The sequence below is a fragment of the Opisthocomus hoazin genome, chromosome 21, assembly GCF_030867145.1.
Source record: "Opisthocomus hoazin isolate bOpiHoa1 chromosome 21, bOpiHoa1.hap1, whole genome shotgun sequence".
In the NCBI taxonomy this organism is placed as follows: domain Eukaryota; kingdom Metazoa; phylum Chordata; class Aves; order Opisthocomiformes; family Opisthocomidae; genus Opisthocomus; species Opisthocomus hoazin.
In genome coordinates, this window is record NC_134434.1 from 15,472,779 (window position 1) to 15,488,226 (window position 15,448).

Sequence of the window (15,448 nt, forward strand, 5' to 3'; positions counted from 1 at the left end):
CATCCTGGAAGCATCAAAGCCCTGTTGCCTATAGATTATAGGCAAAATAAGACTATAAACCAAGTAGAGACCTCTGCTTTGGGGGCTTAACAGCCTCCTCTGCTTTTCAAATCATGTAATCATAATCTTTGCAAGATTAAACAATGTTTCAGCTCTGATGTGTCTTTTTTTTTTTTTTAATTTCACTTTTTAACAGAATAACTGATGAGGACAGATGCCCAAGAGCCCTGGAGGTCAATGCTTTGTTTGCGTGTGGGAAACTTGGGGCAGGAGTGGCGACAGTTCCCTCTGGAGAGGGACACCGCGGCTTCTCACCTCCCGGAGCACGGGGTACCTGTCCAGTGGCCTTGCTCTGTGCTGGTGTCCCCAGGGCAGACCCCTACCAAGGGGCCTCGGGCTCCTCTGAGCGATGCGCTTTGTGAACAAACAGCACCTTTCCTCCTTCCAAAGCCTTCCCAAGTGAATTCTCTGTGAATGATATGTGCTTATGCTACTTCATTGCGGAGGAAACAAGCTGTTTCGTTCAGTTTGTGTGGCCAGGTTGGGGCACAAGCAGATGTCCTGACTCCTGCTGCGTGTCTAATGACTGTGCAGATAACCAGAGTGTTTCCTATTCCTGTAAATTTCTTCGGTCTTTCAGACATTGATCTTAAAGCTCAGAGAGAGCTCCTATGCTGTGTCAGAGGACTGAGGCCTGGAAAATACGAGGTGGAATTTAGTTTTGCCTAATGTGAGCTATCTAAGAGCAGCTCTCTGAGTCAGAGCTGGTCCTGCAGCCTCTCTCCATCCGGGGCTGTCAGATGAATCGCCAGATCTTCCACCTCTGTCTGCGGCTGGAGGTGACTCACCGGCTGCAGAGCCCCTCTCCTCTGTTCAGGCTGGAGGGGTCTGGGGCTCCTCCGCAGATGTTTAATGTGCAAATGCTCAGGTGGGTGCTGCCCTTGAGGCTCGCAGGTATCCATGGCAGAGCCAGGAGTCAAACCCAAGACTTTGGGACCTCTGGTTGTCACCTGAAGTAGCGAGCATCCTTGCTTCACAGACGCTAAAGCTTGTGGCCACCAGTTTGGAGCAGTGGTGCAGCGAGTGACTGCTTTGTGTACCGGCAGTTTTCACAGAATCACAGAATAGTAGGGGTCGGAAGGGACCTCTGTGGGTCATCTAGTCCAACCCTCCTGCCGAAGCAGGGTCACCTACAGCAGGCTGCACAGGACCTTGTCCAGGCGGGTCTTGAATATCTCCAGAGAAGGAGACTCCACAGCCTCCCTGGGCAGCCTGTTCCAGTGCTCCGTCACCCTCAGAGGGAAGAAGTTCTTCCTCATGTTCAGACGGAACTTCCTGTGCCTCAGTTTGTGCCCATTGCCCCTTGTCCTGTCACTGGGCACCACTGAAAAGAGCTTGGCCCCATCCTCCTGACACCCACCCTTCAGATATTTAGAGGCATTTATAAGGTCCCCTCTCAGCCTTCTCTTCTTCAGGCTGAACAAGCCCAGTTCCCTCAACCTCTCCTTGTAGGGGAGATGTTCCAGTCCCCTCATCAAGTGGCAGCATCCCTCCGTGCAGCTGGGGCTGCTTCCCTGGGCTTCTGGGGACAGAGCAGGTTAAGGAACAGCTGGCTCCCGCTGAGGACAGGCACCGTTGCAGATCTGATGTCTCAGAAATGGCAAATACATTTAGTCTGCACCAGTGAACATTCTCCTCTGCCTCTAAAACTGCTCACAAAGAGGTGGTTTTGTGGAGGGGAAGAGGGGTGCCAGTGGGAAGCTTGCTGAGAAAACGCAGAAACATTTTCTGCCCATGATCTCAGCCTCTGGAGATAAGGCTGGAATTTTGACACCCCCCAGAGCATCCTCCCTTGGCCCCTCCTTGATCCTGCAGCTCTGGACAGGGGAGGGAGGGAGGTTCCTGCCTGGGCGATGCTCCCGCAGGGGAAGCAAGTGGTCCGGGCAGGTTTGGGCTAGAGGGACAGCAGTGTCATGGGTCCCCTCTGGACAAGACATCTTGGAGACCTCCGGCTGCAAAAGATACCATTTGTCAAAGGTCAGCTTGTCTGATAAACCCTGACGGTAGCGTAGGGGTCATCAGAAGCGGCCCGAGCCTCCAGACAGAGGAAAAACCTTTCAGCTTTGGCTGGCAGCAGCCTGTGTGTGCACCGTGGCAGGCTGCACACAGTGTGGTTTGTTACTTCTGGCCTAGGGTGCAAGTCCGTAAGCTTCGCCGCGTTGGGAATCCTCTCTCGTGCTGCAGCTCAGCACAGCGCGAGGGCTCGGTGGTGCCAGGGCCGCTGCATGGAGGTTTGGGGTGCTCAGGAGTTGCAGGCTGAGCTCTGCAGGGAGAATCCACACCAGCACAAAGCAGATCTCAGTGCTGTGCTTATGAGTGTATTTGTTACAGAAATAGCAGCAATTGCCTTTTTTTGTTGCAAGGATTTTCATAATGGAGGCTGAACATTTGTATCGCTGGGGTGAGTGACTCGAGGGAGCGGTTCTGGACCTCCGCTGCCCGGCTCCATTACACCGAGCGTGCCATATTCCACGTACAATGCTGCCTTTCAGCCAGACCTACAGAATAGGCTTTGTGTCTCCTTGTGTGAGCCCTCTTTTAAGAGCAAAAAAGCTTCCTGAGAGGCTGCAGGCGGTGCTCCATGCTTTGAAATGGTTTTCACCTGTGCCAGGAGGGATTTCGCTCTGCCTCTTGCCGGGGCGGAGCTGTTTGGTGGTGCCGGGTGCTTTGCCTTTGCCTCGCTGGCAGCTGCAGAAACCCATCAGAGGAACGAGCTGCGTTGGGACTGCTTGGTACCCGGCGAGAAGGGTGTGTAGTCATGGGGTAGAGTCAAGTAGCTGTGGTTCCTACAGCTGGGGTTTATTTAAATAAACCTGTTCTTCATTTTCCTGCTGCCCCTCGGTAGAGCTGACTGTTGGAGAGCATGGCTTGGCAGAAAGGTAGGTGTTGGGTCTGGAGTTATTTTGTCCCTTACAAAGATGTAAAAGGATAAGCCAGTAAGATACTGTCACTTGTATATTGATTCTACATCTTGGTTTTGAGTTAATTTAGTGCTTTTATGTGAGGTACCTTACTCCTCTGATGTGCAACGGCAGGACACAACAGACATATTTTGGGGCTCGGCATGGGCAGTGGGTACTTCTGAGAACCTAGTCCTCCATTAAATGCCTTTAAGTGCTTCATAGAAGAGAGGCTGGGGGAGAGGGGGAGCTCACAGGAAACTTCATCGTGGCGTTGACTCCTGACCCCTCACAGATACAGCCTGAAGCCGCTCGGTAGCTGACTTTGGGACTGTGGTTGGTCTTTCTGTGGGCATGTGGCTTGGAGATGGAAGAGAGAACTGTAAGTGCAGCATCTCTTAAGACAGAGATGAAGTTATACTACTGTTTGTAAAGGTACTTTTACAAACTCTAGAGTAAGCTGATCTGCAGCATTAGGCACTCAAATGCATCCTAAACATTGGCTGAAGTTCTATTCTAATTTCCCTGCTGCAGCCACTATTAAATAAGATACAAGGAAAAATATTCAAAGAATGTTACTAAGTTATGAAACTCGATTGCCTTGGCTGCTTCTAGGGCGGACTTAATAGGAGAAAACCCTCAACTGTGTGGGTCCAGGGCTTCGTTGTGGTCTCAAACTGTAACTTCTCTTCCTCCCTGATGTTTAAGGACAGAGGACATTATCCAGTAATCTATAGGTAGTGCCTGAATCATTCTTTACAGTACAGCTAAAATGTGAAAACATTAAATAATATGTCCCTCCTGCTGTTATACGCAGGGGAAGTGTCTGACACCTCATTTTACAGGCAGAGAAAAGGGCAAATGGAGGAAGAAAGTTAGGTGCAGCGAGTCATGGTAGAGCCGTGATGGCGACTGAGCAGTTCCTGACTCCTCTGTCTGCAGATGGCCTCATCCCGCAGCCGAGCTGCTCCTCCCAGGCCGCCCACCTCGGCGTCTTCCCCGGGCGGGTCAGCCTCGAATGAGCAGAGCATCACGATGCGGCTGGAGTTGGGGTTAAAGATAAATGTTAGAATGTGAGTGTTTGCCATCCAAAGGGAGCAGCTTGAATTTCGTGTGTAGGGCTACCCAGGGAGCTGGTTTCTGAACCACAGCTTGGAGCTTGGGCTTTCTGACTTTCAAGCAATTCTGTGTAATATCACAGTGTCACGGGGGTCCTGCTAAAGCAATCCAGACTCATCGTTGTATGAACATGTGATGGCAAAGTGTGCATGTTCAGGCTGTTGCTACAATGGAGATGCTCGGGTGGAAGGGCTCCAGGTAGTGTGTGCAGCCCGAAGTACGTTTGTGTGGATGTTTGGTGCAGAGAGAGAAGTGTCCCTCATCTGCTACAGCTTAATGCTTTTCCGGGATTACCTATTCTTAGTCAAGTGGCCAGTTTGTGAATTTTGACCCGGTGTATCTGAGGTTCTGGCTAGGGCGGGAGGGGGATTTGGTGACTGTGGTCCCTTGGCTGCTGCTTTACCTGTCGCTGGTTCCTTCCCCTGGATGTTGCACGGCTGCGGTGGAGCAGCTCTCACACCGGGTGGAGGAAAAGGGCCCTTTGTCACAAGCCTGGAGTGAGACCTGGACTTGCATGTTTGTAGCGAAGTAAAATCCCTGGCGTTTTCCCCTTTGCAGCACCTTCAAAGTCAGACCCTGGTCTCAAAACCAAAGGCTGCTCCTTGTCTCCTCCAGCTGTGGATGAGGGGTTGCTCACTGTGGCGGGGGAGTCACAGAATCACAGAATAGTAGGGGTTGGAAGGGACCTCTGTGGGTCATCTAGTCCAACCCCCCTGCCCAAGCAGGGTCAGCTACAGCAAGGTGCACAGGACCTTGTCCAGGCGGGTCTTGAATATCTCCAGAGAAGGAGACTCCACGGCCTCCCTGGGCAGCCTGGGCCAGTGCTCCGTCACCCTCAGAGGGAAGAAGTTCTTCCTCATGTTCAGGCCAGGTCTGCTCTGGGTGTCCTGCTGGCGGCAGGCGCTGGCCGCCTCTGCTGAGCAGCCTGGTGGGTCGTGCTGCTGGGTCACTCGGGTTCAGGAGAACCCTCAGCCTCTGCCCTCGGTCGTCGGCAGCCCTTTGGCTAGCGAGCCGCTGCCTCTTTGTTCTCGGCTTTTCTCCTTTGTACGCCGCCATCCCTCTCTGGGAAAGATCAACATTTGCCTTGCAGAGCCTGGCAAACAGCAGGGGTCTGTATTACATCCCGATGGCAGCCCCAGGCTTGCAGGGCTCCGATGATAAATCCAGTGATGTTTGTTGCAGGGGGACCCTCCAACACACAAGCCTGGGAGCGCTGTGTGCCTGGAACAAGCAGGGAAGCAGCGAGTGGTCACTGAGCAAACACTGCAGCTGAAAGATATAATTCCCATTGCACTGAGGTTACAAGGAGGCAGCAAGAAATTGATTTAAAATCTGAGTAAGGATGATTTTTTTTGTTTGATCTGAAGTAAGACACTGCTGCTTAGTGTGCTAAAGCTGTGCATAGTGTGAGAGTGCAGCAGAGAGCCAGATGCTGGGCTGGGAAGTTTGCACCAGGAGTTCTCCTGTGTGGTCAGAGCCAGAGCGTTACAGGACTACAGGGAGTGGGGGGGAGAGCCGCGGGGCGTCTTGGGAGTGTTTGATCCATCTGGAAATACCACATTGCAGTTTTAGGATTCCTTTCCCCTCCTTCAAATCTGACAGTGGTTTTCTCCAACTAAGCCATTGCCATTGCCAGACGAACCTGAGAAAGTTAGGTGCACTCGTGAGTCTGGGTGCTGTAGATGTTTGGGGTTTCAGGAGGCGAAGGATGAGCAGTGATCGTTTGGTTTGTTCTTTGTTTGCGTAGTGCTCTGTGTGCTAAGCCTTATCCCTCGTCCATTCAGGCTCCTGGGGACTCTTGAGCGATTGATGTTAATGATTAACTAACACATCTCTAGCTTGCTGAGCTCTTGTGATAGCTGGTTAATGTAAGAGTTTGATCATTTCCTTCCGTGAGCAAGGCCACAGCTTCGATGAGTTCAGACGCCTTCCCTCCTTCCCATCTCTGCTGGGATGCTGCAGGTTCTGCAGAAGCAAATGGGATCGGCTCCAAGCTGCTGTCGGGATGGCTTTGCGAGCTCTGTGACGTATCCTTGCAAAACCCCCTCATTTGGTGGGAATGCCAGGAGGACACTGTTTGTTTTAGTTCTTGGGCTCTGCTTCTCTCTCTTGGATTTCAGAAGCTAAGGAGTGTGAGCAAGTGAGGAGTGTTCTGAAGACAGGGTAAATTTGAGATCTCTTTGGAAATCTGGTTAGCTGCAGAGGTGAGCTGGAAGTGATTTTAGACTTGATGGTAGTTACCAGGTCCATTCCCAATCACTACAGCTTCACAAGAACAGTTTTCTGTTCCTTTATAAATCCTTTTCCCTTCCCTCCTGCTGCTAAGAAAAAGAATTGCATAAACCAGCAAAACTGACAATACGTACAAAAGACCCATTTTTCCAGTCCCTTCCAATTTGTGTGGATATTTGCATTATAAATACGGGTTTGTACAAGTCATCTGATGTGTCAGTGTGGTGACGTGGCATCCCTGCTGCTGCCCGGCCGGATTACTGAAACGCTCTAACCAGAAGGATCACAGATGATGACTAATAAGTTTTTTCATAAGAAAAACTGCTTGTGCTCTTTTTTTTTTTGTGCTTTCATGGTTGTCCAGCGTATCTCTGAATGACTATCAGCTGTGAGGAATTTGTGGGCAGTGAAGAACAGACCATCACGAAGAGTGGTGAAATGATCTTGTTATTTCTATCAAGTAAATATCTGAGGATTGAGTTTGCTCACCTCAGAATAAACACACATGGAAGAGGCACGGTCTCTGCACTCTTTGAAGGCCATTTTAAGTATTGAGCAACTTGCCAAAGCACTTGGGGTCACGCCAACGTTTTTAATCTTGACATTGAGATTGAGTGTCTCTGAAAAGCCAAGACTTCATTCAAGCACAAGCTTGAATTCAGGATGACTGGATAAAAGTGCGTGGTGTGGGTTTTGCAGGTCGGTCAAGGCAATTTTCTAGCCTTGAGCTCTATGGATGCGTCAATTGATTTCCTGAGAATTACTGTGGTTTAATGTGAATTAAAAATGTTGAATAAAAGCCTGAAGTTGAGCAAAGGCTGTAGTGCTGTGTCCCCTGTTGTCTTTCACAGCCACGTGCAAGGCTGGTCCTTCTACCTAGCTTAGCCCTTTGCTGTGGCCGGGAGCTCTGGACAGGCCACTGCTGGGCTTGGGGAAGCCTTTCTAACGTTGGAAAAATTGAGGCTTAATTCTTGCTGCCTCTTATGATTAGCACGAGCTTTTGGAGCATTCTTTTAGTGTTAGAGTGCGTTTGGCACCTGCCAGAAGTATAACATTGCGGTAGGAATATATACATCTTGCTAATGCCAGTTTTCCTGTGGTTTCCTTGAGGGTTATCTGTAATCCAGCCTGGGGCCGGAGTCTTTCTGTGTTGTGGACTCACGGCTCCGTTGGTGTTGATGGTGCTGTGCTGATTAGCGGTGTTGTCTGGCCCCAGCCTGATGATATCCAGGTCCCACATTGGTGAGATGGTTGGTGGAGTTTAGGCTGTATGGTCTGCGCTTCGCCTTTGGCCTAGACACGTGCAGCTTGGTGGTGGTAGCTGTGCTGGAGAAGGCAGTGGTCCGCTCCCGAGTCTGTAATCGATGTCCCTCGGGAACAGCATCCCTCCATCCCATCAGCATCCCTCCATCCCAGTGAAAGCTCAGTTTGCTGCCAGAGATATTTGATCCAGAATGAAGCCATGCACGTGGGGTCAGGTTTTTTTTCTAGCTGTGCTCAGCTTCTTTGGAAGGAGTCTCTATTACACAAAATCTGGAAAAGTGTCTTTTATTACTCAGTGCATGTTTCTGATTAATGCTGGAAACGAACACGAATTTTTTCCTTTTTTAAAACATATTCCTCTTGAAGTTAATGTTGCAAGTGGATTTCAAGTCAATGGAAGTGAAGTTGTAATTGTGTGTTTCATTGGACACGGGTTTGAAGCAGTAGAGATTCTTCTTCCTTTGCTACTCTGTGAGCAGATGTCTCTCCGTTGCAGTCCTCAGCTCCTCCAGAGCCCCTCTGTCCCCAGCAGTCTCCGGTGACACCCACAGCTCCACATGCAAGGCTCTGCCTCTGAAGGTGATGTCCTATGTCAGCGTGGAAACTTTGCAGTTCGGTCTCCGGCAGCTGGCTGGTACGTTGGAGAAGCTGCTGAGGTGGTGGTTGTGCGCCGTGGATCAAACCATGCGTGGGTTATCGTCCCTCTGTTAACAGCTCCAGGCCTTGTTACTGATGGAGCCTTCTCCAGCCATTGTATCTACGGAGCTTTTAGAGCTTGTCTGTGTGGAGTGGGGTGAAACACAGCTGCTGGTGAAGGCAATCCTCTTGCCCACTGTCTTGGATCGTCCCTCTGAAGTAGATAAAATGAGATGGGTTTCACACCCGGTATGGTCCCAAGGGCATTGCGATGGAAATGCACGTCCTGAGAGGGAGTGGAAAACGCTGTCCCAGCAGTCTGCACTGGTACCTGTGCCAGCTCTGCGTCCGCCGCAGGGCAAATGAAGTGACATCCTTGCTGTCACCTTGCATCCTCCCTAGCAGAGAGCAGGGATGGCCTGAGGAGATAGCAAAGGGCAGGGCGGATCGGAGGAGGCAGGGCTGGGTGCCTCTGCAGGGCCCAGCCTGGTGCAGATCCTGCCCTGGAGGGAGCCAGCAAGTGCTGTAGACACCTCTGAAGTGCTGTTCTGCTGGGAGGTCTCCCACCATCCCAGTGCCAAAGCTGGTGGAGTCTAGGGATGGCTCCATGACTTGGCCCAGGCCTGTATGCTCCAGGAGAGAGCTCCGGGGAGCTGCAAGCGTGGCAATGTCCGTAGGAGGAAACTGGTTTTGGGATGAAGACGTGTCTGTGGAGCTGTCTGGACACCCTGCCGCGTTCGTGCTGGGTGGAGGAGGAAGCTGAATTGTCCAATCTTGGACCCACTAGTAAATACGTTTAACAGAAGCAAGGGTCACACTGGCTGCTCCGATGAGCTGGTGCCGCTTTGCTGACTCCAGCACGGCGTGGGATGTCTCCTGCTGGTTTTGGCCTGTCCCTTCCCGACACAACCTTTGCTTGCTTTGGGTTCTTTTGTTTGTTTGTGTTTTGTTTTTACTGGACTGTGTAGAGAGAGCAAGTTCCTGGGTTACATCCTCCATTGTTTGTCCTCACCCCGTGGTTTCTCTTGATAATGGAAATTACTCATTTGTTCTTTTGATTTTTACATCGTATGAGTGTAGTGGCATGGATCGCTTACTGTGAGAAGAAAATAAATCTCAGCTGGCCTGTCTTGTTACTATTATATGCATATATAAAAAGTGTGGGGTGTATCATGCAAGTGCTCTGATGTGTTTTGGAGAATGTACATGTTGATGGTATTGGAGGTGAATGTCTCTGACTGTTCCCTTGTTAGGTCTAGGTTCAGATTCAGCAAAGTCAGCTAGAAAAGTTGCATTGTAACAAGGACAGTTTCTCCAGACACGATGGATTCAGTCTCCCTGCTGCCCTGTACCGTGTCTGCATCCTCTGCATCAGGGCAAGTGTCTATAAAACGCTCCTGTTTCAATACTGGAATACTTTATATCCGTGGTGTGTCATATCGGCAGCTGCAAGAAGCATTGAATAGAACATGTGGCCCGATGTTGTCTGGAGGGAATGATTTAAATGTGAGCCTGGCTGAGGTCTTGCTTGCACTGACACAACCCTGTTGGAGCGAATCTTACAGAATCATAGAATGGTTTGGGTTGGAAGGGACCTTAAAGATCATCTGGTTCCAACCCCCTTGCCATGAGCAGGAACATCTTCCACCAGCCCAGGGTGCTCAGAGCTCCATCCAACCTGGCCTTGAAACCTGCCAGGGAGGGGGCAGCCACAGCTTCTCTGGGCAACCTGGGCCAGTGTTTCATCACCCTCATGGTGAAGAATTTCTTCCTAATATCTAATCTACATCTGCCCTCTTTTAGTTTACAGCTGTTCCCCCTTGTCCTGTCACTGCACACCCTTGTGAAAAGCCCCTCTCCATCCTTCCTGTCGGCCCCTTCAGGCACTGGCAGCTGCTCTAAGGTCACCCCGGAGCCTTCTCTTCTCCAGGCTGAACAGCCCCAACTCTCTTGGCTTCAGTGGTTGTGGAGGAGACTCTAGTGAAGCCCAGTGTCCTCCAGTGCTGCTGCCTTTCTGCTGTGCCGCGTGGTCCCAGCCTGTGGATCTCAAGGGAATCAGTTGTTGATTATAAAACACGGAGAAGTCTTGCTCAGCCAGTGAGCCAAGGTGAGGGTAAGCTCTGCGAGTGTCATAACCTTGTCCTGCTGCGGCACATCTGCTGGGCTGAATGAGCTGTTCTTGCATTGACCGATTTTAACTGTTGGGCTCGTCCTTTTTGAAGTCATTCTGCTAGGGGTGTGGGGAAGCGTTCCCAATTTTGGCTAAATAAAGCATATTTCATTACGTTTCGTAGTCCAGTGCATTACAATAAATTCATAGCATGGCCTGAGGGCATTTGAACTGCGTTAAGAGGGAAGACTCATAGACACTGTGTCTGCGGTGGAAACCTTTGATTCTCATTTCACAGCCCAAACCCGGGGCTCAGCCTGCTGCTTCCACGCTATAAATAGAGGTAACCCCCGAACGCGCTCAGCACGCCGATGCTCTCCGGTCCTGCCCACATCGCCGGCTTCCTGGCAGTGTCTTCAGAGCAGCATATTTTTAGCTGTTGCTTTCTCTTTTTTTGGCTTTTTTTTTTTTTTTTTTTGACAGATCGTCCTTTCTGTCTTGCCAGGCTGCCAACTTTCCCTGCTGTTTATCTGCTCTCCAGGACTGTGTCTGGATCCTCCCTCGGTGGAGGGGCCATGGGGCATCACGGATAGCAAGCCTGGCTTGGACTCCGGAGTGCTGCCTCCCCTTTCTGGATTGCTGTTAAGGTGTTGGGCAGCCCGTACAAATTGCTTGTTTGCTGCTTAGATTCCCTTCTGTTGAAAGGGGATCAACAGCTTTATTATGTATTATTAATGCTGTTAACAGGGGTTGAGGCAAGAGCTGTCAGAAAAACTTCCTTCTAATGCTGTCTCCAACACAGAGCAAATCAATTCGGCTTGTCCAGCGTCGGGTTTACCTATTTAAAAAGGGTGTGAAGAGTAGTTACAGATCCCCAGAGAAAGCCCGCAAGACAGGGCAGATAAGCAAATTCTCAGAAATGTTTGCATAAAAGTTACAGGCTTGGCCAGGGCACGGATGCTGCGACGGCTGCGCCGCGTTGGATGCTCCGAGCCCTGTGTGTGTTTTTCCGCTGGAGTCGTTGCTAAAGGGAATGAAGCTGATTTCCTCTGTGCGGTCCTGTCCAAGCCTGTAAGCTCCTCGCTCTGCTTCCGTCCTGCTTTGCCGCAGACTGAATGAAGTCTTTGAACATAAAAGGATCTGTTTAACCAGCTCAGCATGGCTGCATATCTGCGTTCTTCAGTGTGCCACCCATAAAGGACGTTTTTCTCTGGATTTTGAGCAATTGTGAAAGTCGGATTTCAACACCGCACCTTGCCCGCCCGCAGCCGAAGTGGAGGTGTTCGTTGTCTGCGAGGAGCCGAGCCAGGACTCGAGTGCTCTTGCAGCTTCTCTGAGGAAGTGCTATTTAAAACTCTGAGCAGAGGAAATGCGCCTTTTTGTTCTCGCTAGTGTCCAAAGAAGCAGCAGACGTTTAGAGGGGAGAAAATAATTAAGAAAAACAATTCAGGGGCTGGTTTAATAGAAAAAATACGTTTAAAATTTAGGATGCTGGTTATAGCGCGCAAGCTCCGAGAAACTTCAGCCCTTCTCTCGCCACTAGTAGTGGAACCCGCAGGCTGCGTGATGTCTGTGATGCAGACAAAGCTCTCGGAGACAGGCGGGGTGCTCGCGCGTGCAGGTCGGCAGTCCCGGCTCTGGTTTTGGCCCTTGGGCTGGGTGCTCTCTGGGGCACAGAGCGGGGGTCGGCTCCGGGGGCTCTCCGTGTGCTGTGGTCGGGCGGCACTGCTGATTCCCTGGGACCGGCCCTGCGGTTCAGCCACGCAGTGATGTAGGCACAGAGGCTTTTTATGTTAGAAAGGGGGAGAGAAAATGCACACACGTATGCATATATATAAGCACAGGCTTCTGAGCATGAGGCACTTTTTCCATGTCGAGTTGCCAGGCAGCTCTTTTCCCTTCCCTCCCTCTGTCCCAGGGCTCATTGATATGAAAGTTTTCTTGCCTTTTATGTATATTTCCTTTAGGTTTTTTTATTTTCCTGTATTTCCTTTTATTTTTTTATGATGCACTCTTCCAGCTGACAAGGTTTGTAAGGGTGTGGTTATGTTTCAAATCACGGTTTAGGGGTGTTGTGCACCGTAAATTGGTGCTGTCTTAATCCATTTGCCTGTTGTCCAACAGATCTGGTAGATGGCAAGAATACAGTTGAAATAATATAATGGAACAACAACGTCAGCCCAAAAATCTGGGAGTTTCTGAACCATTTGCAGGGTATAAATCCCGATTCAAAATATCGGTGTGCTCAGACAGGGGTTGTATTGAACTGAGGAGCCTCCCTGGCTCTGTCTTGGAGCTCGACAGCTCCAGCATCTGGTGCTGGAGACGATGGACGCCATCCTGGAGCTGTTGTTCCTCCAGCAGGACCCACCAGAGACTGAGGAGCTGCCAGACCTCCTGGGAATCGCCGTACTGGGACATCATAGCATTTGGGGCAGTTTCAGAGTGTAGCGTCCCATGTGACGCAGTTCACTGCATTTATTGGGTCCACTTTTATTGTGCCAAGAGAAACTGAGGCACCAATCAACGTACAGTTTCTGCGTATGCCGAGGCTTTAACCAAAGGCTTGTTAAGGTTAATTCTGGTTCTTGCTGAGTTTCTCAGCATACCTGGGAAAGGAGTGTTGTGGCAATCACCACTTTATGAATAGGCAGTGGGATGGCAGAGAAATGAAAGGAGTTGCTGATGGATGAGAAACGCTGCTGTAGCCAGCAGGTCCCGCTGGCTTGCCCGGAGTCTGGGAGGCAGGCAGGCGCCTGGGAGTTACCGATTGCTTGCTGAAATGGGTATGGGAGTGGAGGAGACAGGTGTGCCTGGGTTTTGTCTTTCACAGTAATGTGTGGTGTAGGGTGGCTTAAGATGTCCACATATCTTTCTCCAGCACAATGCATATGAACCAACCACGTGCTACCCCGATGAGTATGATGAATCCTTTTTCATTAAAGAATATGAAGCAGAATTAGCCCAGCATCTGGGTCGTGGTATTCTGCTTTAGCATCTACCTGGAACATGCAATGCATCCTATGTTTCAGCCAGTCTAACCCCATGACAGGGTTCTCATACATGATGTTTTCCCAGGACGCTGGGTGCAGTAGGGCCAGAAAGTAGTCAGCCCTTGCTTTCCCGCGATGCCGGACGCAGGAGCTGCTGCAGTCCTGGCGGCTGAGCTGGCTGGAGAGGCCAAGCACCTCTCGGAAGCGGTCTCTTTGCAGAGGCCTCTTTGCCACTGCAAGGCATGTGCTGGTCCTTAAATTCCTGTGCGTTCCTCTCAGCGAGGAAACCTGTCTGTGGAAGGGCGGCACTTGTTTGTAGCAGAAAATCTCCTGGAGCAAGAGGTGAAGGTGCATGTCCCACTTACTGATTTCAAAGATTCTCTCTGGTGTTTCTGGAAACCCTGAACACATTCGTGGGTTTCGGATGTTTGAATAACAATGTTTGACTTCTTCAGGGAAAGGTGGAAGTCTCTCCTCAGGTGTTTTTCTGTTTAAAATCACATATGTAACATTCCTTCGGTCGCAGAGATGACTGGGCATAGCAGAGTCCTAGCAGAAAATGTGCCTCGCCAGATGTAGGGCCATAGTGGGGAGATTGCTCCGCGTATACCATATTCCCATGAACTCCCTCAGTCCACTCAAACCTTCTTCTTGCTTTAGGAATCACCCGGACCTCCAGCGGGAGACTTCGGAGACTCAGTGACCAGACGAGTCCAAGTAAGTTGCGTGAATTTCTCCCTTTGAAACGTCCTCATCCAATAAAATAAATTAAAAAAAAAAAAAAAAAAGAGAATGCAAGAGGTAACTCTCAGAAATCGTATGTCCTGCCTGCTGTCCAGAGGCCATGGTTGGGAAAGCAAAGCTGGCTGCTCATCACTGCAGAGTTCTCTATGCTGCAGAGAGAGCAGTATATATAAAAAAAGACAATAGGTACAGATATTTTAAAAAATATGAAAAGAGGGAGCAATATAAAATGAAAGATTAATTACTTACTGGATAGTGGATCCGGAGAGAATAATTAGAAAGCTTCATTTCAATACAAGGGGTCTAACACAGGGCAACAGAAAGCAGCAATGGCCTGAGGTTGAAATACAGCTTTAGTAATTAGCGGCTCTTTCGTACTCACCTTAGCTATTATTTTTTATTGGATGTGGAGATTTATGGATTATATGAGCTTGTGACTAAATTTACACGCATAATTGCAGCTTAATGTTTCTGAAGCTGTTTCTGATTCAGAAGGAAGCAGGTGGGAGGGTTTGTTTCTTGAAAAAGGTGTTTTCCAGCCTCGGGGAAAGCAGTAGCAGGAGTCTCGGTGCCTGTGAGTACCCGAGCCCGTGCGCTCTGCTTGCATGCGCGTGGCACCAGTTGGGACTGTCCAGGGACAGAGACAAGTCCCTGGTGCTTGCCTGCATCGGCCTGACCCAAATTGTCCTCTGCGAGGGGAAAATGCCACTCTTCTCAGCTAAAATACCCAAAAGGAAGCTGTGACGGCCTGTTGCTGGGCTCTTCCTTGTGATGGCTCCTTTTGGTGGCTCTGCCTGCCCCCCCTCCACCCCAATGGACCTGTGCCGCTCCACGGTCCGAACCCCTGCGGGAAGCTTCTGTCCCCAGTCGGGGCCCCTTGCGCATCACGGGTGTTCATCTGCCTTAGCAGGTGCTTTGCTGCAGTTGAAATCTTCCTTCTCGTTCAGCTCTCTGAGGTGTATAACCTCCCCTTGGCATTGCCTTCGCATTTTCTCCAGGATGCTGACAGTAGTCTCTGCTTGCTGCAGCCAGCCTGTCCCCCCAAGAACCCCCCTCGCCTCCTCCACGCCCTGCTGCGGCCACCCTTGGTTCGGGGCTTTCATCCGCTCCCATCCCCTTGGTCTGTCACTCACAGTTGCTCCCTCGGGGCTTGATTTGCTATTCCAATTCATCTTCTCAGCCCTCATATCCTGTCTCAGCTCCCAGATGTACTTATCAAAACAGAGGTTTTCAGCTTTTCCCTCGGCGTGGGTGGGAGCAGAAAGCCACCCTCGGGATGCCTTCCTGGAGCGGTGACTTCAGCGCTTTGCCTCTATCAAGGCATCAGCACATGTGGAGTGGGGATTAGTCACAGACAGCCGGCTAAGCGTGCGCTCGAGCACCCTGGGAGC

At 50.5% G+C, this 15,448-nt stretch overlaps 1 protein-coding gene across 1 annotated transcript in view; it reads left to right on the plus strand.

Annotated features, from left to right (window-relative positions):
* SEPTIN9 (septin 9) overlaps nucleotides 1-15,448 on the plus strand; it is a 151,913-nt gene that overhangs the window by 12,675 nt on the left and 123,790 nt on the right. Inside the window, exon 2 of the mRNA XM_075440811.1 lies at nucleotides 13,974-14,030. Within this exon, the coding sequence (XP_075296926.1) occupies nucleotides 13,974-14,030 (57 nt within the window). The remainder of the gene's footprint in view (nucleotides 1-13,973; nucleotides 14,031-15,448) is intronic.